This window comes from Cynocephalus volans, chromosome 1 (genome assembly GCF_027409185.1).
Source record: "Cynocephalus volans isolate mCynVol1 chromosome 1, mCynVol1.pri, whole genome shotgun sequence".
In the NCBI taxonomy this organism is placed as follows: Eukaryota; Metazoa; Chordata; class Mammalia; order Dermoptera; family Cynocephalidae; genus Cynocephalus; species Cynocephalus volans.
The window spans coordinates 106,797,230-106,820,778 of record NC_084460.1 but is presented as its reverse complement, the minus strand read 5'-3'; the positions used below and the strand labels follow the sequence as shown (position 1 = coordinate 106,820,778).

The 23,549-nt window shown below is 32.7% G+C and overlaps 1 protein-coding gene across 8 annotated transcripts in view; it reads right to left on the bottom strand.

Annotated features, from left to right (window-relative positions):
* Positions 1-3,689: 3,689 nt before the first annotated feature.
* ATP11B (ATPase phospholipid transporting 11B (putative)) overlaps positions 3,690-23,549 on the bottom strand; it is a 129,500-nt gene continuing 109,640 nt past the window's right edge. For 7 of the 8 annotated variants that reach the window (XM_063104337.1, XM_063104383.1, XM_063104354.1 and 4 more), the window contains 5 exons: positions 22,054-22,119; positions 21,424-21,527; positions 20,006-20,171; positions 8,148-8,281; positions 3,690-3,996 (listed from right to left, as the gene is read on the bottom strand). In XM_063104337.1, the coding sequence (XP_062960407.1) occupies positions 3,915-3,996; positions 8,148-8,281; positions 20,006-20,171; positions 21,424-21,527; positions 22,054-22,119 (552 nt within the window). In that variant the 3' untranslated portion in view covers positions 3,690-3,914. Of the gene's footprint in view, positions 3,997-8,147; positions 8,282-17,554; positions 17,641-20,005; positions 20,172-21,423; positions 21,528-22,053; positions 22,120-23,549 lie in introns of all 8 variants that reach the window. The other variant, XM_063104346.1, reaches the window with a different exon arrangement.

Here is a 23,549-nt window from a genome sequence, read left to right as displayed (position 1 = left end):
ATCTGTAAGTATACATGATATCAGTTATATTTTTTAAAAAGCACATATTTTATATGGACCAGGGCATTTCCAAATTCACAAGTGCTTCTGGCTGGCTTTTCATGAATAATGCAATTTCCAGTTGAAGTGTGCTGGTCTTTACAGTTGGTGCATTTCTATCAGACCCTTTTTTTTTCAGGAGCTGTACTGATGATCTATAAAACCTGGGTAATCAAAGAACTTGTACGTTTAAAAAGACTGCAGTCAGTGACAGGCATAAATAATATTCCTTTACTATAATGGAAGGTAAAATTTAGCTTGAAACAAGTTTGGCAGTACTGGTTGTGATGAGCAGAGAAAGGATTAAAATGCTTAAATAATGGAGAACACTTAATTATGTAGGAAAAATTTTATTTTATAAATATAACTTCGTAAAAAAAATATATAACTTCATAAACTTAAAAAAATTACTGAGAGCTGTACAATAAGTATACTACATTTACTGGCAATGCAAAGAATTTTTAAAGGATTACACTAGACAGCCACAGTGTCTGAGGTCCAGATTTTAAAGTAAGTATTGCTACAGTTTTTCCAGCTACCCATTCCTCATAAAAACCTAACCATCAACTTTATTACAAACATATCATTAGTTATGATGTTTTTTGGAAGGAATATCATTTAATTTCTTTCACATAAAACAGCGCTTTAACAATATTTTATTTTTATGCAAATGATGCCTCATTTCAAGATAGAAATAAAAATGCCTATAAAGGGGGACCAAAATTAATAAAACATGTTTTACATAACCCTTTGGTGTGTTAGTTTAATACCTGCTTATCTCATACTCCAAATTGATCTTTAAAGGAAGAACACAAACATAGATTTTCCCTTTTCCCTTGCCCCCAAGAGATTTTCAGAGTAGCATATTTTAAAAATTTTCAGCTGTTAATTGTAAATTTGCTAGAAGCCTTGACTCCTGCCCATCAGGAGTCTCAAGCTTATCGGACAAGTTCAATTTCATAATCTTCTGCAATAGAAATGACCTCAGTCCTGATACTAATAATAGGACTGAGTGCAGGCATTTCCTCACAGGGTGATCTGCCTGTTTAATCTCCTACTCAGGACTGTGCCAAGGTTTGGGTCAGGTCTGAAAGCCTTTGTACATCATGAAGCTTCAGGCCCATGCAGGAGTGTAGTTAGAGAAATTCAGATTGTAAATTCTAGCCTTTTCTCTTCTTAACCCCACAGCAAGTGTTGGCAGCTATACTTCTCCATGGCCCACACTCTATTCATGTCAGGGTGAGCCTTTGCTTGCTAAAGCTGAGGCAGGGTGTTGAGTCAGCCAAGCAGCTGATGCGCTACTTGGTGTTTGCCACTATCTTCAGGCCTACAGCTTTCAGACTAGGCAAAGGCAAGCAAGTGAGGCAAATAGATTAGAAACCATTAATAAACTAGCCACAACACATTTTGCATCTTACTCTGGTTTTGGCAGATAAGAGTAAGTTAATTATCAACATCATATTTTCCAAAGAATTTTAAAGAAATATGCAAGGGGGAAACTTTTCTATTATCACTGGCTATGTAGCAATAGTTTTACAATATGAATATTAGCACTAGAAAACTACTGAAAACGTTAGACTGCATTGTTACTTTCTTAAATAAATACAAGAAAACCCTTTTCTTAAAGTTAAAAGATAATCTTCCTTTAAAATGGAGTAGGTTTTGAGGAAGAGTAGGACGAGCACATTGGTGGATGCCATGTACTTTTTTTTTTAAAATAAAGTTTTCCTTAACTAACTTCAAATGGTGAATGCAGAAAATTATATAAACCATACCTTAAACACCCTACAGGCGAGCTGACCTGTCTTGTTGCACTTGGTCATGGGCTACCTGATGACTTCGTTCCCTAGTGTCAGTAGTCAGTTTATCTGATGGCAAACACTGTAAGGTAGATGTAATGCAGGCCTATGAATGTCATTTTTTTACATGTATGTTTTATAAGACATTCTAAGAGAAAGCACATTCCATATTATCATACATTAAACTAATCTACTGAATACTTCTGCAGTATTTCCTCTTTTGGAACTTGAATTGAATTGATGAGTGTACACATATTGATGAGGGTACATTGTATTAACCCTTTAATGTATTTCCAGAATAACAGATCTTCTTAAACCCAACTCTGGAATATCTAAGTTAAAGAAGGCTATTTATGAAAATTAGTATTTAGCCTGAAATTAATAACTTAATATCTTTGTATTATTGAAACAGACAAATGTTATATTAGCAAGAAAATAGTTTACTAGTGAACAAAGATAATGTCTTAATTCTTTAGTGTCTATCATTCTTTCTGAACCAGCCGAACTCCAGAAGTCTAATATTCATGAAATAGGAAAGGAACGGAGGGTTGCACATTGAATATCCAAAAAGGAATTATTATATTCTCAAGAGAAAATTTGGCAAAGCCTCATTTGACCATTTTTACAACTTTAAATATATATTTATACAATCATTATGTGTTTAGAGGTGGTTAACAGATGACAACACTGAATCTACATGATAAATTCAAGATGGAAAATAAGTTTTGAAGTGCAATGAGTTAATTACAGTAACATGTACCTGATTAATCATTTTTAGCATTTTAATTAATTACTGCCATTACCTTATAAAAATTTAGCATTTTAGACTTTATTTCATTTATATTCCACAGCCATGCCTGACAATGTACCATATAATAGGACACTGGGTGGAATTCACTTTACTGTGGTAGTCTGCTGTAACTTACATAACACATACTAACCTAAAAATAACAAGATTCTTATGTGAAATCCTTTATTCTAAAATCTTAGCTTATGGAAAGGTGAGAGCAATTCTAAGTTGGCCATGGAAAAGAGGCTCTTCTTTTTTTATTGATTTAATTACCCATAAAATGTTTGATTTGTATAATTAAAAGTATTTGCAAATATGTAAATACCATCCAAACTTGTTTTTTTATTGATATAGTTGAACTTTACAACACTGTCATAAAATACTATAAACAGAGCCCAGATAAAGAGAGGAAAAAAAGCAAATTTAAATATATTAACCAGATTAAAGCATGCGAAAGATCCAATGATAAAAACATTAAATTAATAATATGCCAATAGTGTCTAATTTTACCCACTATAGGTTCTTCATATTGTCACAAAAATATTAGTATACATCAATTTGAAATTTGGTGAATGGACTTGATTCCAGATTTATATATAAGATATGATATACCCTTTGCATTTATATGATTAACTTTACTGGTTGTATTACAGCACATTTAGAGAAATTTGGTATTGATATAAGTTTACTACCCATACTGTAGTAAATAATGGTTGGAAATGCATTTTCTTAATTTTCTCTGTGTACTTAGAAAGCACTAATAAATTAACACACAGGTCATTGAGAGACCAAAATTCCTTACTATTCACATTAACTTTTCTCATGAAAAGCTTCAAATATAACTCTAATAAAAAAATAGAGTTCTCAAGGCATAAGTTAACTTTCAGCATAATTTACAGAAGCAGATTTAAATAGTCAAGAACCAAGCAAATACTAAAAAATACATATAACTAGGAGTTATCTCTCTTTTCTACCTTGATATTAAAATATAGAGGTCTCAGCAACAGTTTGAAATGCCATTAGGAGTCCCATAAGCACAAGGGACCACCCAGACAAAGAGATAAAAAAAAGTTTCTTTATTCAAAAATTTTAACATGTTCAGATTCAAATTAAGGGGGTCGGGAGGGGTTCCTGTTAATGTTTTCTGTTTGTTTGCCATTATAACTCTAAGTGGGTATAAATTATCCAGAGATTTCAGAAAGTCATTTCAGAGCTAGTGTGGCCACTAACAGGACGATTACACTGAATTTTTGGAAAGGAGGTGAAATGGCTTCCACAAAGCCCCTTTAACAAGTAGATGAATCCATTGTGGAGAGAGTCAAGATGCTCCTGTCGTTGGTATAGAAAGGATCCGATGCACTCCATGATCTAAAGTAACAATAAAAGAAAAGTTTGGCTCACCAGGACCTATGTTTTAATTGAGAATAAAAAAATTTTCTCTAAAACTTAGGACTAAAATGCAATTTGAGTTTTAAAATAATCACTAACTGATTACTTTTTGAATGCTAAAGAGAAGTACTTAATACTAGCACTGAATGCCCATTGTATTTGTATTATACAAAAACTTGGGAAAAATAATGCTCTAGTCATCATATAAAAATATTGGGTAAAATTCAGACATTCATTTGCATTAAAGCAATCTCTATAGGTAGTAAAGCATGAGATGCTTTTAAAATCTTAACAATTCAGTAAGAAATAAGTATGTTGCTATGAGTTATGCACAGTTTGAGTGAAAAACAACTAGGATGTATTTTGACATTACAGAAACAAAAAACCAAAAATCCCACTTACCATAAGCTTTTGAATAAAGTAGTAGTATGTTCATATTATTGGTAATTTATTTTCAGCTATAAATTCTATTCTAAAGATTTTAGCATAATAAGCTTGAATGCAGTAAATGGTTTATTCAAAGTATCAAAGACACCTGTGGGTCACTAGCGTTTTCACTTGACTAAGAAAAAAATGATCCTTTAGTGGTCTGGAAAAGTTAACTACTGTCTGAATGATAAGGCTCTTAAGCAACTTATTACATAATACTTTATTTGCAGCTGTAAACTTAAATTAGCTTGAGGTAATTTAAACTAAAATATCTCAAGATCAAAAGTAGCCTGCCATGCTTAAAACAGACTAACCTAGTCAAATGACAATATTAGGATTACCAAGTAAAAGGAGGCTTTTACTCATGAGACTAAAAGCACTTAATACAGTCTATGTAACTCAGAGTTATAGGAAGAGACTACCGTTTAAAATAGCCCCAATCCACCTTCATCAAATATCTTGTTTCCTAGAGATACTAAGTTTGGATAGAGTTAAAGTTTAAATCAATTATTAAGTGAGCACAGCTATAACATATCCTGAAATTTTACAAAGTTGGCAAACAGGAAAACAAACAGCAACTACACCAGTTCTCTAATTTTATTAGTTTTCAGAAAAGCTTGAATAACAGTTACCTTAGTTTAAGAAAGGGCTTCTTCACTACCATCTCTAGCACCTAGAACTGTGTCTGGCACATATTAGGCACCCAGTATTTACAGAATAAATGAATGAAATGAGAATATAAAAATTTCTTAGAGTGAGTATTTATGGGGGAAGTATGCTTTTAACTATAACTTTTAACTATAATGTAACTACCAACACCACAATTACCTGAATTCAAATGTCCAATTCCAAACTGCCAATATTTTATATTAGTTTTTCCTCTTTCCAACCATTGCTTACACAGAAGAATCTTATTAGGTAAGGTTTCCTTCATTTTTTATCTTTTCAAATCACACATGTGCATTCATATGTTAAATATCATTTTTGACAGAACATTAAATATTTGAACTACATACTATTAACACCTTTCTATTTAAAAGATAGTTTTGATTAGAATAAAGTAATTGTTGGGAAAATAAATACAAAAAATAACTTATTGCTGAAATATGGCTTTTTAGGGTACAACAAAGATATAGTTTACTTTTTAGGGTAAACTATATCTTTTATATAGTGCCACCATGATGCTCCCTTTGAAACTGAGCTTGCAATATGGCAGACTCCTTTGACAACATCCATTAATAAAATGTAAGTAGAATTTTTGTGCCTGGATGGTAAAAATTTAATCATCAGAAAAATCTGTTATGTAAAATCAGTAGCTGTATTTCTCAAGTGATGCCCATTACTCCTATGTTTAATATGTCAATGGAACAAATATCCAAAGCCTTCTACACCTTGCAGAGAAGTTCTCAGCCTTGCCCTATCCTGTAAATTAGATATGCAATACAATGTAGAATAGAGGCTGCTCCAAAATCAAAACGGAAATGCCAAACATATTTCACAAATAAAATTATATGTAAAAAATGAAACTCTATATTAAAATGACTTTCAAAGTTTAAATATAATGTTATTGGATCTATGGCAATTTTCTTATAGCCCTTTGAAAAGCACCAATGAACTCTGTATATTGTATGATTTTCTCCCCTAGAAAAAAATTAACAGATCTGAAAAGAATCTTTAGATTATTCATCTGAGGAAAAAAATGACAATAGTAACCAATAATATAACCTTGGTTGTTGAACAGAACAGGAAAGGCATTTATAGTCTGTCAAATTTAATATTAATTACTAAGTTAAAAGTTTTATTAGGAAAATAAAAAAAAATCTCAGAAAAGAATACAGTACAATTTTAAGTGAAAAGAAGTACAGATGATATCAGCCACCTTCAAGAGAACATGCCAAAATAAATCCAATAACCCCTGGGGCATATTCAAAAGGGTTAATGCAGCACAAAACTGGCAATGTAAAGAATACTGAGGGTGTATTGCCTACATAATTGATATGAAAAAAATGGACATATGTATAAAGCAGAAAAAACCTTTTGGCTCATTTAAAATTAATTCTAGTTTTTTTAATCATTAGTAAAAATGATTAAAGAGAAATTTTGTAGAAGTAGAAATTTAAAAAATTCTGTAGAAGTTCTACTGCAGTATCTTAGCCTAACTCCCATCTTGGTTCTGTTCAGTAAAGCTGTGTATTGGGCAAAGTAGTATTATAAATTAGGTCCTTCCGAAACTTCCTTTGGGAAACTTGCCAGTCTAGGTATATGACAGAGCTACTTTCTTATAATGCATTTTATAATACAATTGTACAAGTCATAATAAAATTTCAATAAGTTTACTTGCTCATAGTAATCCTTTTACGTGGAATGAAATTACTACAAAATGTATCAAAGCATTATGAAAATATTTTGGGTCACATGTTATAATCAAGTTGGAATAAATGGAGATTGAAACCATAGATATTATATTAACATAGAAATACTATTATAAATTCAACTCTACCAAAAGACATGACCATAGCTACCTGAAATTTATGATACATGAATGAAATCATACTCACCATTTTTAAAAACACAAAGCTAACCAAATATTAAAAACTCTTTTATCAATAGATAAGAGTAGTGCTTCCTCCACCCTTTGTTCCCTGCTCTTGGGAGACTTCCCAGCCTTTTCCAAGCCATGGCACACATAGAAAGTGATAATATTCACATGTCACACTGGGGACAATGGAAAACAGCATCTATCCCTGCCCATCTGTAACTGTTCATGCACCCCAGTGCACTGCTGCTTGGATTCTGGAAATATGATATCATTCACATAAAGAACACCAAGTAAAGAAAAAGCTATTTCTTCTCTCTAATAGCCCCTAAATGATATTAACTCTTAGGGAAATGTATGAAGAAATGAATCAATTTCATTTTTAAATGAATTTTAAATGGCATTTACCAAGAAATGTTTTTTTTTTGCTGTGATCCACAAAAGCAAGCACTGTGATAAATCTAATTCAAGATATAGATTTGGGAGGAGACAAAATGCTAAGATTCTTCTAATCCATAATTTAAAGAGCCTGTTCTAACTTAGAAACTTTTAATTAGACAATAAATACCAAGCAAAAGAAACTTAAAAACCACAATTCATTTCAAAACTTCATTACAGACATGAGAAGGGGTAGAGGAGGAGAAATACAGCCTTTTGTATTTATAAATACCTCAAAGCCTCAAATGAATGACAAGAAAATAGAAAATATACATGAAGAACAAGAAAAGCAAAGCCTTTTGACCTCATTGTTATGTGGAGATTATTTTGTAAAGACAAAAAGCAAAAAAAAAAAAAAAAAAAGAAAAAGAAAAAGGCAAGAAATAAAACAGTAGTATAGGTACAATTAAAAGAGTTATATTAATCAAGAGAGTACTACACACACTCCTATTCATCACAGTTTAGAAAGATTATAAAACAAAATTCTTTGTTCATTAGATGAAAAGTCTCTTCAAAGGTGCTTTCTTTTCCTTTGTGAGTGAAAGAAACCCCTACCCCAAAGCCACAAAGTGAAATCTACCATCGGAGTGCTAATAAATAGCAGACCACCTGCTTCAGATGGTAAAACCAGCTGCTGATTATTACATATCTTAGAGCTGCAAGTTCATCCTGTCTCAGTTTATAGGCTACTCATCTGCAGCAAAGGTTACCTAGAGAAATTTCACACCTGCTGACGTGGGTCGGACTGCATCTTCCTATAACTCGTTCCAGCATTCTTCCAATAGATGCGCACGCTGTTTCTCCTTCTGGGAAACAGCACATGGAGTCCAAGCACTTGACACCTGAATTTGTTTCAGTAAGCTGGAGGAGTTGAAGCAGAAAAAAAAATTATTTGTTTATAGATTTGGACTTCCAACAAGCATGTAAAAAATTATAAGAAGCACTTTAAAACAAAAAGTAATGTATACAAATACAGGTTTTTATATAATATGGAAATGTATGAAAGGCTTTAATTTAACAGAATATAATCATACAAAAATGTTTAAGGGCCTTGTTTCCTAAATTAGAGGTCTAGTAAAATAATTATATAAAAATAAGTAGCTGGATATTATTTAATTCTGCAAAAATTTAGGATTTTAATATCTTATTTTAGTAATTTATTATGGTCAAAATGATTTATATCAACCACTCAGACACTTAATGAATTGTAATTCTTCTTGGAGTTTTTGTTTAGGTGAAATGCTACTGTAATTTAAATTAAAAACGTCTAGCAATTGAGAAAAGCAAAGTATGACTATTTTGAAGACTGGGAAATAACAACCAGCTAGGATCTAACCCCAATCTTCAATAATAGTAACAGCCACAACAACAACAATAATAGTAGCATGCACTTTATGTAGTGTTTGTTATGTGCCAAGTTCTAAGCACTCTACATATATCCACTCCATAATTATCTTTGAAAAAAGCATCAGTTACCTTAAATTACTAAACAGCTATTAAGTAACAACCATGTCCATAATCAGCTTGTTCAGTGTTTTAAAAGTTAACTTATGGCACATTGATTAAAATTTATTAAACAAGTGAATAAGTACTACTATTAAGACTTAAAATTGAATAAATTTGTGAAAGTTTTCGAGATTTATGTTGATCCAGGCAAAAACAGCCCAGCAAGACAACTGAATTCCATACAACTAAAAACTTTAATTATGTTAAAATGAGAGGAAAAAATGGTATGACCACATAGCTCAATGAATCCCAACCTTCGTTTTGCTAGTCAAGGGTGTTCCTAAATTTCTCAAGCGTTGTCATTTAAAAAAAACTTATTTTAATTCATTTTCCTTTACATATGTAACATCCTGCATAACAAATCTTTTAAAGATATAGAGAACAATAAAAATAAATTCATTAGAGTGTTGCACTTCCACAAAGGTTGGGAATCACCATGTGCCGCATGTAGGCACGGCAACAGAGGACATTTGTGGGGACGCACACAATGGACAGAAGAGACGGATGTGGTGGTATGAAAATAACCTGGCATTCTGAACGTAAGCAACTGGGGTGAGGTCCTGCAAGATCCACGCTCGCCCAATACCGAGCAGTGAAAGACAGAACCTGGTTCCTGTTTGGCAACTGCTCGATTGCACCAATGTCCTAGAATCTGCTAAGCACTGAGAAACAGCTAAACTTTACTTGTTCTTTCATTACAGTACCCTTGTTTTAGGACTGTTTAGGGCACTGTTTCTTAAACTGTGTTTTGTGAGATGTTTACAGACACTTCATGAAAAAAGTTTCTGTGACCAATTAGGTTTGGGAAACACTAATTTAATAAAGTTCTAAACAGACTTTTTAAGTAAAAGACTGTCAGTAAGTGAGGATGCATGGGCAGTCTCCCAGGGGGAAGCCTGAGTTATCATAATTCTCTGACTTATTTTCTCAGTAAACTCCCTACCCACACTCCCCCTCCCACTGCCCCAATCAGGAAACATTAGTCAACAGAAGGAGGAACATGAATATTCAGAGGAATAGTTGGGGAAATGCTGGTTTAGGTAACAGGATTTTATCAGTTTCCCAGTTTTTTCTTTGGGCTCCCCTGATCCAGTTTCCCCCAATCTCAAATTTGCTCCCACATGCTCAAAGGATAAAGTCCAACACCTCAAGAGGCCTTGAATGTGCTTTCTAACCTGACCCCAGGCTGCCTTTCCTGCTCTACTTTCCTGTGCAGTCTCCACACCAGCCAGCCAGGCAGTGTTCCCTGCCTGGGGGCTCGTGCCAAGGCCTGTCACCAATTAGGGTCAGAATGCTGACCCCTACACCACCGTTCAGTTTAAATCCCACCATCTCCATGAAACTTCCCTCACCTCTCTGACTATGAGTAATCTCTTTCTCTCTGGATTCTATTCCACTGCTTGTTTGCATCGCTTAAATTCATTATATTTATTGAGCAAGGTACTGTGCCAGTTCCCACAGAGGATAGCATCTCTGCCCTCAGTCTAGTGAGTTAAGGGTAAAGAAAAAGGCGGGAGAGGAGACAAGTCAGGAACAAATAATAACAGCAGTTATTTTAATTCAGTGCTTACCACATATGTGCCAATAACTATGTAAGATGCTTCTCATGGATCGCCTCATGTAAAACATACAACCACCCTCTGGAATAGGCATCATAATCATCCCCATTTTACAGATGAGGAAGCAAAGAGGTTAAGACTTTGTTCAAGGTCATCTACTCCAGCTGGGGGTCAAGTCTTGGTTTCTTTGATTCCAGAGCCCAAACCTTTTTACCATGCCACCCTACTGCCTTGTCTTATGATTATGGCATGAGGCAGACTACTCAGAAAAGAGGGAAAGCCCAAACCCAGCTGTTGTTGGTGATACTGGTGGGAGGGCATGAACGATTTGATGAAAAAGATGGCATTTGAAATACATCTTGAAGGATTTCAATAGCTGGAGATGGGAGAGAAAAAATATTCCAGGCTGAGCAAAGAATGAGTGTGAGGGCAGAGTATGATGTGTATTCAGCACAAGCTTAGCCTAAGTGTAAGGGAGTAGTGGTTACTATTGCCCCTTTGCAAAAAGTCCAATATGACTCAAAGTATGACCAATGGATTAGTGTTGATTTGTAAACACTGTTACCGGCCATGAAGAGATAAGTGTTTCTGGTCTGTGAGAGTAAGAAAATTTTATAGCAATTTGACACAATACTTGAATCCAATAATAATTTAAAACTGGGGCTTATTTTATATATCTTTTAAATTTCACTTTCCTAGTGATTCGTTTTTATTGTATTTACAAGTATTTGTCCATGATGGACTGGAAATTAAAAACAAGAAAACAAAACAACAAAACAGCAAACTGGTCCTTCACCACATTTATATGGGGAGCAATGAACTAAACCAGAAACTCGAGTGAGCAAGGATCTTGTGTGGAAATTCTTAGTTTAACTTGTGCTTTGCTCATAGCTGGTGCTCAGCCAACTGATAGGGATTCATTAGATGACATCCAAAAGGTCAGCAGCGTTTGAGGATATCAATGTGCAGAACACTGCTTAGGTCTGGATCTGACTTTAGGTGTAATTATCTTACTTTGCATTCATCACCTTTCATTTTAAAACCTAAAAATAGGTATTAAATTACGGACAACCCAATATAGAGAGTAAACATCTTGAAATGTCAAACATATAAAGAAATGACCTATTCAGGTCACTTTTTAACTAAACAAAATGTATTTCCTTTTTTCCCTAAAGAAAAAAAAGACCCCAGCTGCTTTGAAAATGCAGAATGGTGGTTAGCTGTATATCTGTCAAGCTATCCAAAGAAAATGTGACACTGTACTCTAGAAAACCTCCAAGCTCTACTACTTTCCCACACACACATCTTTGATCTTCATGTTCAGGAACTGGGAGCTCAGCCAGCATACATGTAGCCATAGCTGCCAGTATAACTGGGGGGTGGGAATGGAGTGGAGCATTTAGATCTCATTTTATTCAAAGTAAGGAGAGGGAATCATTCCTTTTTTTATTTTATTTTTTGGACTACTTATAAATACTAGAAAAGAAAAAATGCAGAGTAATGGGAGTGAGACCCTACCTGCTGGCATCAAGAAGTAACTTTTAATTTACCAAAAGTTTTGATTCATTGGTAAGCCTCACTCTTCACCCCTTGCTTCTCAGGAACAACCACATAACTTAGAGCTAGAAGGGCTGCCAAGTTAAACAACTATGGATGTTCAACATGACTATGCATGGGTAATAAAAATCTTCATCTTTATAGAACTTGCCTTTTGAAATAAATTCTGGCTCACTGCTCTTATTTCCATGATTTTCATATCAATGACAGTGAACACTTAGAAGTTTCTCTCATTGCTGATACAAAATATCTTCCTTAAATCTTACAGACTTCCTTCAATTTTATGAAAGTTAGAAAACTGTCTTACATTTCTAACATTTTGTCACTCCTATGACATCTTATCCTATCAAATCAAATAAAGTTTTTTTTTAAAGTTTAGATAAGAATTTTCACAATATTAACCATATTAGGTCTTTTGCCCTTAAAATTGTTTTATATACTGGATAATCAAGCTGAGAACAGGAAGTATTTGCAAAGAAGCCTTAAGCTGTAATTATGAAAAAAAAATAAATAAATAAATAAAAAGAGGTTTGGATTTAAGGAAATGTTTTTCTTTTAAATGTGAAATAAAATAACCATCAAATATTACTGATTTCCAAATTTGGTCAAAAATCAAAAAATCCCTAAAATAAGTAATAGCTTCATTTCATTATTCAGAATCGCAATGGAGATTGCCATTAAGTGACGGCATTTGGATAACTGGCATATTACTTAAGGCCTGTTTCTAAAACATGCTTCAGACTCATATTCATTCCTCTAAATTCCCTTCTCCCTACGTAAAATATATGACAACTTTAAAAGATAGTTATAAATATAAATAGAATACCTCCATATTGTCTTAGGGATTTCTGGAAAGGAGAAGATTTCTGTATGTGTTGCCTAACTTTAATCATAAAAATAAGCATATGATAAGAATTATATGTATTAGGTAAGCTTATTTTGAAAATTTGGCTTATTCTTAGTTTCAAAAGAGACTGAAGCCCCTTTATTTTAATGATGTACTTATTCTGTTAGTTACATAAATAACAATATATTATAACCAGGAATTTGTAGTTTAGGTGAGGAAGAGTATCACTATCTGTGAAAAATGATAAAATCCCTAAATTTAATGCAGAGGGTAAATTAATGTCACAAGGTATAAAAGAGAAAATTCACTTATCATTCCTTTGCAAAAGTAACCATAATAAGGCCCCTGTTATTTAATGGTAGCATTTTAAGAACCCAGTTCTCAACTGTATTGTACATTTTAATGAACACATTACAGCAAAGCAGCACCAGATCCATGTCCTATGAAATATCTACTTAAACTCAAACTCTGGGGAACTTATATCACAGATGACATAATTTTATAGTTTTAGTATAGTCAGGTCTCAAGTGAATTATCTGCTCTGTAGTCTGTCCAGGGCATAGTATAAATCCTGGACAGTTCTTGCTCTTTACCCAGCAAGTTCTTCACATGAGCTTTCCTTACAGCCCAAAGTGTATTAAAAAACTAAACATCTTTCCATATCAAAACACGATACAAGATGAATATATTGTAAATATAATCATAAGAAACATTCCAAAACAAAATAAAAATTCAGTTAATAGTAACTGAGAGTTGATTAATTAATTTTCCATTTAGGGCTAAAGAAATCTAATTTTAAAAATATGTCTTACAGAATAATTCAGTTTCTTAAAATTGGTATACCTGTTCCATGGTCTGATTTACAGTGTAGTTAAAAGATTTAAAGTCCTCAAGTGGCTTTGCTTTGAAGTTTTGCCATTTGCTTATCCTGGATGAGACAACAGCATCTTCTTGACCAGTAATTACAATAAACAAAATGGCAATTAGCCCAAGTAAAAATAGTGGTAGGAACTTTCATCCTTCATAATTACTAACAATCAATATATTCTGCATATCCCAATTAGATCTAGAAGTGGTTGTTAGGATTTGTTCTTCAAGAGGGGAGTAAATCAAGCCCTTATCAATTCATATTTTTTGTTATAAAGATACAACTATGAAAACTCATGAAAAGAAAGAACTGAGAAACGGGATCAAGGGTTTGGATCCCCTTACCAGCCAGCTGCCAAAAAACAAACAAACAAACAAGAACTGAGAGGTTGTTGAATATCAGTCAACAGAAAATTACTCAGTACTAAGTCTAATTACTCATTCATTTGATCATTCAACTTAACAGGTAGGCTTAGATAAATAATTAAGTGTCTAACTACACTGAGATGTATACAATGATACACAACTACAACTTCAAGGGCGAAAAATGATTTCAGAAATAATAGAGATAGCATGACATTTTCAAAAGAAGTGAAAAGGAATAATTTATTGAATGTAAGACAATAGGTTCTAAAAATACCTTACTAGGTTAGAATTTGAGGTGAAGTATGACTTACTGCTGTAACTACAAAGAAAGGTTAATAAAATCTTCAGGGATGGACATACAAAAAATGTAAAGACCACAAAGAAGGAAAACAGACCAAAACAACATATGAAAAACAGCAAAGGAATTGGTAAAGTAAAAATGGAAATGTCACGTCAGTTCTCCCATGGCATGACCCAAGCATGAGAACTTAGCGGATGAGTCCCCAGGAAGGTCCAGCGCAGTACTACCTAGTGCACGCAACAACTGTCCTGCTGGCTGCAAGCCTCAGCTAGCAGGTGCCTACTGTCCTCCCCTCTGTGCTGGCTTTCAGCAAATTCATATGCTGAGCTGACTGAACCCTTATCTTCTTCCATCTGGAAGGACAAGAAGCAACAAGTCTCATATTACAGAATGATACTCTCACTATATATAAGTTTAAAATCAAAGTAACAAGTTGGGTCCACAATCTGTGAGGCACAAATGAATGTTCACACTATACCACATTTACTGTCACAAGAGAGGGCTACAGTAGGAGCTTCTTAAGGGGAACATAAAGCATACAAAACAAAGCCACGATTTTCCAGTGCACAAAGCTCTTGCTAAACATGAATTATAGCTAAGCTAAAACCAGTTTTCCTTCAATAAAACTGAATTTCTTCTATTAAATTCATTGCCACCAAGATTTGGGGTTCTTCTTGCAAACATATGTCCAATTTCTCACTTCTCACGCTTCCTTCTCAGAAGACTTCTCTACTCTAACAGGACTTGAGCAGAGTGGAAGGATCACATGGCCTTATGAATGTTAGACATGTGTTATTGGGCTTGACTTGGTTTTATTTGTTAACAAAATAAATTTAATCCTTAATTTGAAATACATTTTTAGTGAGGTTCAAAAGATTTATAGGAATTTCAGTTGTTTTTTCTGTATTTGTATTAGAGACCTTCTATGGAAGTTTAAAAATGTGCCCATAGCCTTCCTTATTTTAAGCTTTCTTAAATTATAAGATGTCCTCAATGAATAAAAACCAAATTTTGCCTCATCTCTTCGTGTTTTGTCAGTTTTAGGATTGACGAATAATTATTTCTATAAAGAAATGCTATGGTAAATTTCTTACATAAATAAAAAATAAGCAGCAGGATTCATTGGTTTCAAGACTAAAGTAAGTTTATGTGAAGACAGTTTAACAGCTTTGTCTATAATACAGGAAAGGAGAAAATACTCAAAATGAGCTTTTTTAAAAACTAAAATGAAAATTGTTAATAGTTTTGTGTAAATGGTTCTTAAGAAGTACAAATCTGATTACAGATTTGAAAGCTCTTAAAAATATCTGATATCTACACAATTTTCCTCTCAGTCACAAGAGTAAGCAGCTCACACCCATGGAATACAGCTCAATGTGGTTTAAAAACAAGATGTGCAGTATTCAAAATTCACAGTATGCATCAGCAGAGAGATGTACGTGGGCACTTGTTTTCCATGCAGCTATGAACAAATGCCCACCAAGTAGTCACTCACTGCTCATTTGAGTAACTGTTATTTCTGCTTGGCTTTTGGCTGAGCATAGTGTTTCTTCTATGTTCTTCTTTGATACTGATGGTGAATAAGTAAATAGACCACAGTACGTAAAATCACCATCTGATATGTGAAGTACCTGGAGATCTAGAAAAGTGAACTGATTTGGTTAGTACATACTGGGAGTAGCACCAACTGGGGCCTTAGCATTCAGTTCTGCTGCTCCCTGAACAGTGCTCTCTTCCCTTTATTACACCATCTGATTGGAGAATGGCTATCTGACCAAAATATCTTGCTCTTATTGTGATCTTTCACAGATAAATGTAGCTTACTACTTTTATTACAGTATTACAGAGCCTGGGATCTTTTTGATTTATGATCTCCTTTCCCCATTTTTTTGAGTCCAGTATTGCTTAAAAAATGTGGCTTGGTTTAAGACAACATGATATGTGAAAATATGATTTCATAAAAATGTGATTATTCACAATGCAAAAGTTATCTTCATTTGACAAAAAGAGTTATCCAGAGTATTCTTTTAAATAATGAGCTTTCCTATTGCCTTAGAATCAAATAATTAGATATTCAAAAGTATGATAGATACTCACTGTTTTCAGAAAGCCACCTACTGGTAAAATTGTGATACACGTATCTGGCTCAACCAAAAGTGAAGGCAAATCTTCAAGTTTGTTCTGAGTTTAGTTCTTGTTTTAAACGTGAAATTTGGTTGACATCCACTTAAGCACTCATTTGTATATTCATCTATAATTATTACACCTTTGTAATTCAAAGTAGAATATTTAAAAATCTTGAAGCTATTTAGTAAAAAACCCAAAAAGTTTGATAAAACTTTGAAGTAGCTCAAAATTACGAACTCAAAGAGTTACATAAAAGGTTAAATGGTGCTTTGTCAAAGCATTAATTTGATCAAGTGAATATAAAAAGGTTAAAAACCTGAGAAAAAAGAATTAAAAAATTAAAGAATATAAAATAGTTAAAAATAGTTAAATGATTAAGAATCCATAAGACATGACAGGACAAGAAATTAAAAAGTGCAAAAACTAAAAAAAATTTTAGTTATATTATTTTTCCCCTTCAAATCATACTGGAGTTAAACTTAATAGTTTGGTATCTTAATATCAAAAGTTTGTTCAATTTATAGATGCACTAAATAATAGCAAGAATATAAAATACTTCAGCAGCCATTACAGTGTACAAACACAAATACGCACATGTATTTACAACACAGATAAGGCAAGATTTAAAAATGGGCAACTCCCACTTCCAAGTAACAACTTAAATTACTCAACATGCAGCAGCATTCTTAAATATGAATAACATGACAAGCAGAAGCATTAGAATTGTGCTAGAAAAAGTAGTTAAGGTGTAAAAATATATAATAAGGTACAGATCTCTGTCCTGTTCCCATGCTGAATTTTCATTTGAATTTTCTTCTCAAAGAAGAAATGGATATATTTTTTAGGTTTTAATATATATATTAATAAAGGTCAAATTAGTCAGAGACAGAGCTGTGCTAACAAAAATGCCCGAGTCTTTATTCATGCCTCTGCTCATCTTTTGGATATTGTTTAAATGAGCTTTAGCATGCAGAATAGTTAATGAGGTTCTACTCCTCCTCTACCTAAGTTTGCTCAGCTGATTCCTTGCCCTCGACAATGGCTGCAGTGCGATGAACTCGTCACTTAAAGCAACTGTGTTGGAGTACATCTATAAGTGGACAGAAAAGGAATGGGACACACAAGAAGTCAGTGAGCTGTATTCATCACCTAAGAGACAGACATAGGACAAGCCTTTCCTACAAGAGTAGGAAATATCATACATGGTACACAAACATGACTGACATTGTAGCACTGTTGGTTCTGCCATCAAAAGAATTTATTCTTCATTCTTAACACAACATTGTTATTCTGAAGAAAAACAAAGCTCAGAGTAAATGCTAACAACTCTTCTTTTGATATGATTTTTCTTGCTACTTTCGGTAAATAATGAAGTAGCTGACAACTTTCTAACCATTTCTCCATCATTTGAAATTGTAAGTGACAGTATAAAGCTGAAATAATAATGATTATTGCCTTAGCAAATGAATAATGTTACATATGAGATTTGAATGACTATACACTGTTTCAGTAAAAATAAAAAACTCAGCAGGCTAGAAGATCCCTATGTGGAAGTACAGATTTCCTTCTTGGATTAGACCATCTAGAACATTCAGGTTAAGTCATTTGAAAATAAATCTAGTGAGCCAGAAAGGAAGATTATACTGGATTTCACACGCAGATAAATGATTGATTTACTGTGCATTCCATTTTTAAATTAATTTTAACTCATGGTAAAAGAACCAAAATATATATAAGTACTTTAAACTTTTTTCTTGTCTAAAGGCTCACCTAAGGTACCAAATATTTCCTGTGTAATCCTTTAAAAAGAGGATACAGAAAAGGCAACAAAAACCAATATTAGCACTTTTTATATCATTAAGAAATCTCTATGAAAATACATCATAAGTTTGCAAGTGCTCTGCCTAACATACAATTTCTAAGGATAAATGTAAATAAATCTGATTATTTATGATAAATTATTTTCCATAAAGCTCTAGAAAAAGTATAATACAGAAGGTATTAATAATACTATTCTTTTATTATAAATATTTATCTCTGAAGATTAGAAATTAAGATAGGCAAAGCTTTCTGATATACATTTCAGTAATATATTGCAGAACAGAAAAGTCTGTCCATATTGGTATATTCATAGGCAGATAGAGTAATCAGAGTATGCAAATTTCTTCAGCCCCATTTGGAGATCAGTATCACACAGCAACATCCTCATCTCATCATACTTACAGTAACTTTTTTACTGAGGACTTACTACATACAGGTTTAGTGTCAGGTGCTTCATTTTACTCTAACAATCATATAAGGTATTAATATTATTCTGACTGTACAGAGATGGAAATTGAGGCGCAGCAAAGTGACTTGTCAAGGACAAGTCAACAAAGCAAATAAAGAAATTTTGTTGATATGGCCAACTGAAATTAAAAACAATGCACTGTTTAGAAATTCTAACTCAAATCACTAAATACTTAGGGAGCACTTTTTCTATTTGTAGGATGAACATACAACTGAATTTCCAAATTTAAACAAAATTTGCTTGGCACGTAGCAAACATGTTGGAAAAAATCTCAATCTGGGCAGAACTAAATGATTAATAAACTCAGCATTTATGAGGGCATTAAGAGTTGATTAGAATATATTGAGAGTACATACCCAGTACTATGGTATAGGTAAAAGGACAAATAAAGATGGATTTCTAGCTCATGTACTAGTCAAATATACCAAAAAGGCAATTTTCAATTAAGTAGTTAACACTTGTGTGTTTGAACATTCTTCCATTTAATCCTTACCAGAAAGGTAATGAAGGAGACGTTTCTATCATAACTTTAATAAATGAAGAAACTGAGACTCTTAAGTTACAGAGCTAACAAGTGGCAGAGCTGGGATTTGTACTGAGATCTATCAGGCCCCAAAGACCACATTTTTAAGCACTATGTAACATATTGTTAATATGTGCTATAGTTTAACAATTATTTAATAAATATTTAGTGAGAATATATTTTATAAAAATCCTTCTGTAAAAATTACTTAGGTTAAAGAACTTATTTCATGCTCTTTTATTGAAAATATAACCTGAAAAAATATTACTCAAATTCTAATGTTTCTAATGAGATGGCTATATATCTTAATTATATGTATCTGCTAGAATGCTGTGATAACATTATTAAACACATATTTACTATTATTATCTGGATATAACTTGATCGTTTTATGTTTAAAAACCTAGAGTTTTATTAATTACTCAACTTAATTTAGAAAAATTATAATTTATCAGTAGTCATAAAATTAACAGAAATAATAAGAAACAACTTTAAAAATGTCACATTTAACAATGTTTATATTGTAAAATACTTGATACAGGAACAGGTAATTTTTCTATTTTCTGATATAAGCAAATTATGACAGTGATATATCATTAAAGACCCCTAAATAAAAAGATATTGAATATAAAAAGTGGTTACCTGTGCCTTTTGAGTACTTGTAGGATGGAGCTGTCGGTCAAATACTTTCTTTACAATATCAAGAAATAGACACATAACAACCATGAGGATTATGGCAAACCAAGCAGAACCACTTGATAGGAGTTGAATAAACACAAAGTACATATTCTGGGAGCCCAAAAATGGCCTGTCAAGAAAGACAGTGGGCTTAATAAAAGTGGAAACTGAAATACTTAAATCAAGATACCATATAAACACACTCCATTTGAAGGTAGCAATTTTAAAAGTATTCCAGGAAAATGCCTTCAAAATTGAATCAGTATAATTTAATTAACAAAATAACTAATAAAACAAGATAGACTTTAATTGTTAAAAATAAAACCCAATTTAATTATTTAAATAACAATTATAGTTTTTATTAGCAGGAAAGTAGCAAGTAGTTGACTAGGTAACTGTATCTTAGTGGTAGGATATCAAAAAAATAACATAGTAAAGACTTAAGAGACCAAGCGAAGCAAGAAAAAGTACAGAACAAAATATTTTCTACTGAGCAATTAAAAAACTGATTACCCAAATATTATACTGAAAGCTTTAGTCAGAGGCTTTTCTTCAAAAACATATTTTAAATAAATGCACTCATAAATACTAGTTCTACATAGTAGTAGGTATTGTAAAGATATTTTTTGGGTTCTTCAAAAGAATATGGGGAAATGTAGAAAGAAACGGAGAAATAAAGAGGGTTATAAACAAACACAGAAGAATATCCTTTAGTGATCCTAAATGAAAATTAATGTTTAGCTAATCCAAGTTTTCTTTGCCTACCTTCAGAAGTTCTTTGCCTGATAAATGGATCAAAGGTACAGCAGGCAAATATAAATAAATAAATTCTCCAAAAGAGAGACTTTAGTTGTCCATCACTTACCAAAGAATCCTAGGAGAAGCATTCATTTTTAGTCTGTCAGAGTAGCTAGCTGACTGTCTGATTCTACCACTGAAGATGAAGCATACTATTTAACCTTGAGAGAGAAGTTAACTCAACAAAGTTTAACAACTCTATGTCACTTATTTTATTGCACACATTAATAAATACTTTGGAGGTAATATGGTTAGTGTAAGGAAAATTAATTATGAAGTAAGATAATTGGGGTTTAAATCCTGGCTTTGCTACTTTTAAGTTTCCACATGGAAAAAAATGGGAATAATAAGATTATTGTGATAAATCAACATAATATATAAAACATCTAGAACACAGCGGTATTCAATAAATGTTAGTTTCTTTTTTTTCCTCCATATCAGTAAGATCAACTGAATGAAGTGAACTAATGATTAGGATAGGGTCTCAAAACTATTCTGAGCAGAATTTGTTTATAATTAACCTATCACAATAAATGTTTGTTCTAGTTGAATCAATATAATTAAAATACAATACAGTCACTCACCAGAGAATCCCTCCATAAAACAAAGAAAATATGAAATAAAATATAATAGATCCCCAGGTAACAAGATGGTTGATCCAAGTCCAAAAATGTGTTTCCAAAGCCATCTGAAAAAAAGAATTTTTAAAAAATCCTTAGAAATATAAAATAATCAAACTTTAACCTCTCAGATAAATCTCAAGAATAAAACATATTAATTATAAATGTCTAAAACTCTCATGGCATAGTCCCTCAGTAAATATTAATAAAAGGGTCCTTGTATGAAATTGAACAATTTCAAGTTTACAGTATTTTTCTTCTGTGAGGAAGCAGCATTGAAATTTCAGGTGATTACTCTATTCTCAACCTCATGGCATAAAACAAATTGTATTATCTTGCACTATATACAGAGAAGCAAAAGTTCAGAGATTTTTATTTGACCATAAAAATAAACTGAGACTTTCCAAAATAATGAGCTTAAAAATATTTTTTGACAAAAATTTAAATGAATAATTAAAATAGCAATTACTGAAATTACTTATTACTAAAAAAGGAAAAGGGAAAAATATCTATCGATGACTAAAGAAATGAAGAAAATTAATGCTAATTATACAGACACAAAATGTGTTCATGTTTCTAATGTCAGTACTATACCTTTACTGTGACTGTAATAACCATGACTGTGAAGACCAAGGTGCCAAATGTCCAGTTTCCAAACATCTAAACAGAAATAAACTATTACATTATTTGTTAACATGATGTTAAATCAGATATAAGGTAAAAAACAAGCTCATTCGCAACTAAAAATCACTTGATTTAAACCAATTACATTTGAAATGGGTGACTATTAATAAATTTAAAAGAGTACACAAACCATTATTATGCTTATTATTATTATGCACAAAGATCCTTTGGATAACATTATCAGATTGGAGACCCAAAGTTGGGTTCAGAATTGTGTGGTACAGACTGTTTTTAGTTAGAATGCTGTAATTGTTAATGGATGTTTTATTCCTGTCATACACTAAAAATAATGAAACCATCTTCAATCACAATTATTTTCTGAAACCTTTCCAACCAGAAGTTACAGCAAATCACTTGCCACAGAATTTCTGGACACAGCCTATGTACAGCAGGAAAAAAGAAATTTACACTTAAAACCAGTATCTGAAAGAAAAAATAATGGCCAGTGGAATTACTACTCAAAGGATTCCATGTAAAAAGTCAATTAACGCCTGTCAGAAAGTATTCCCTTGGGCTTTATAGCCGAAACTTAACTAAGGGTATTAAACATGCAGAATCCCCGCCAAAATCAGGATTTTATTTCCAAAGGTAAGAACACAACCAGAAGTTTAATTTATTTCACAAAGTAGTCATAATCTTGACACTGGTTTAAAAAAATTATTTAAAAGGCTGTTTTTTTAAAATTACAGATTTCTAACAACTAGCATTTACTTGACAAATTACTTAACCTTTCTGTATCTCATTTTCTTCATTTGTAAAATGAGACTAAATCTCACGGTTTTCTATAAGAATTAGGGTATACAAAAAGGAGTGGGAACCTGGTATATAATAAGCAATCAGTAAATAACAGTTAAATTGTTAACAATGAAATATCAATTAACATTCCTTTGAGGGTATTTTGGAAGTTTATTTGTCAAAAGAAGAATGGAAAATTCATATTGAATCTGTGTTTATTTTCCTGCTTTTGTCATCTCTAGAAATGACCCAGAATACTGAAAATCAGTGGGTCTCAACTTAGCTCTTGAAGGGCAAATTTTCTCTTTCAGAGCTATGAGGACAGATACTTTCATGTATCCAGGGGACCCGGGCCTGGAAATGGTAACATTAGTACATGCCTATCTCCTTTAGTATCTGTTTTTACTGGGCCTAGATTGAAGCCTGTTATGTGGTTATCTTCCTTAGAAGTGCAGAAGGATTTAAGGCTTCCTCTTGCACAGGCCCTATTCAATGCCCTAGAAAAGGCTACAGAAACACATTCATGTGGCTTTTTGTTTTTGGTAAAATTATAAAAAGTAACGTATTTCAGCTGTAACCAATCAGTTACGACTCTGCTCCTTTCCGTTCTGATTTCCCCTTGAGTTGGTTAGTGATGAAGTGACAGAGGGCATTTTGGGGATCTGGCTAAA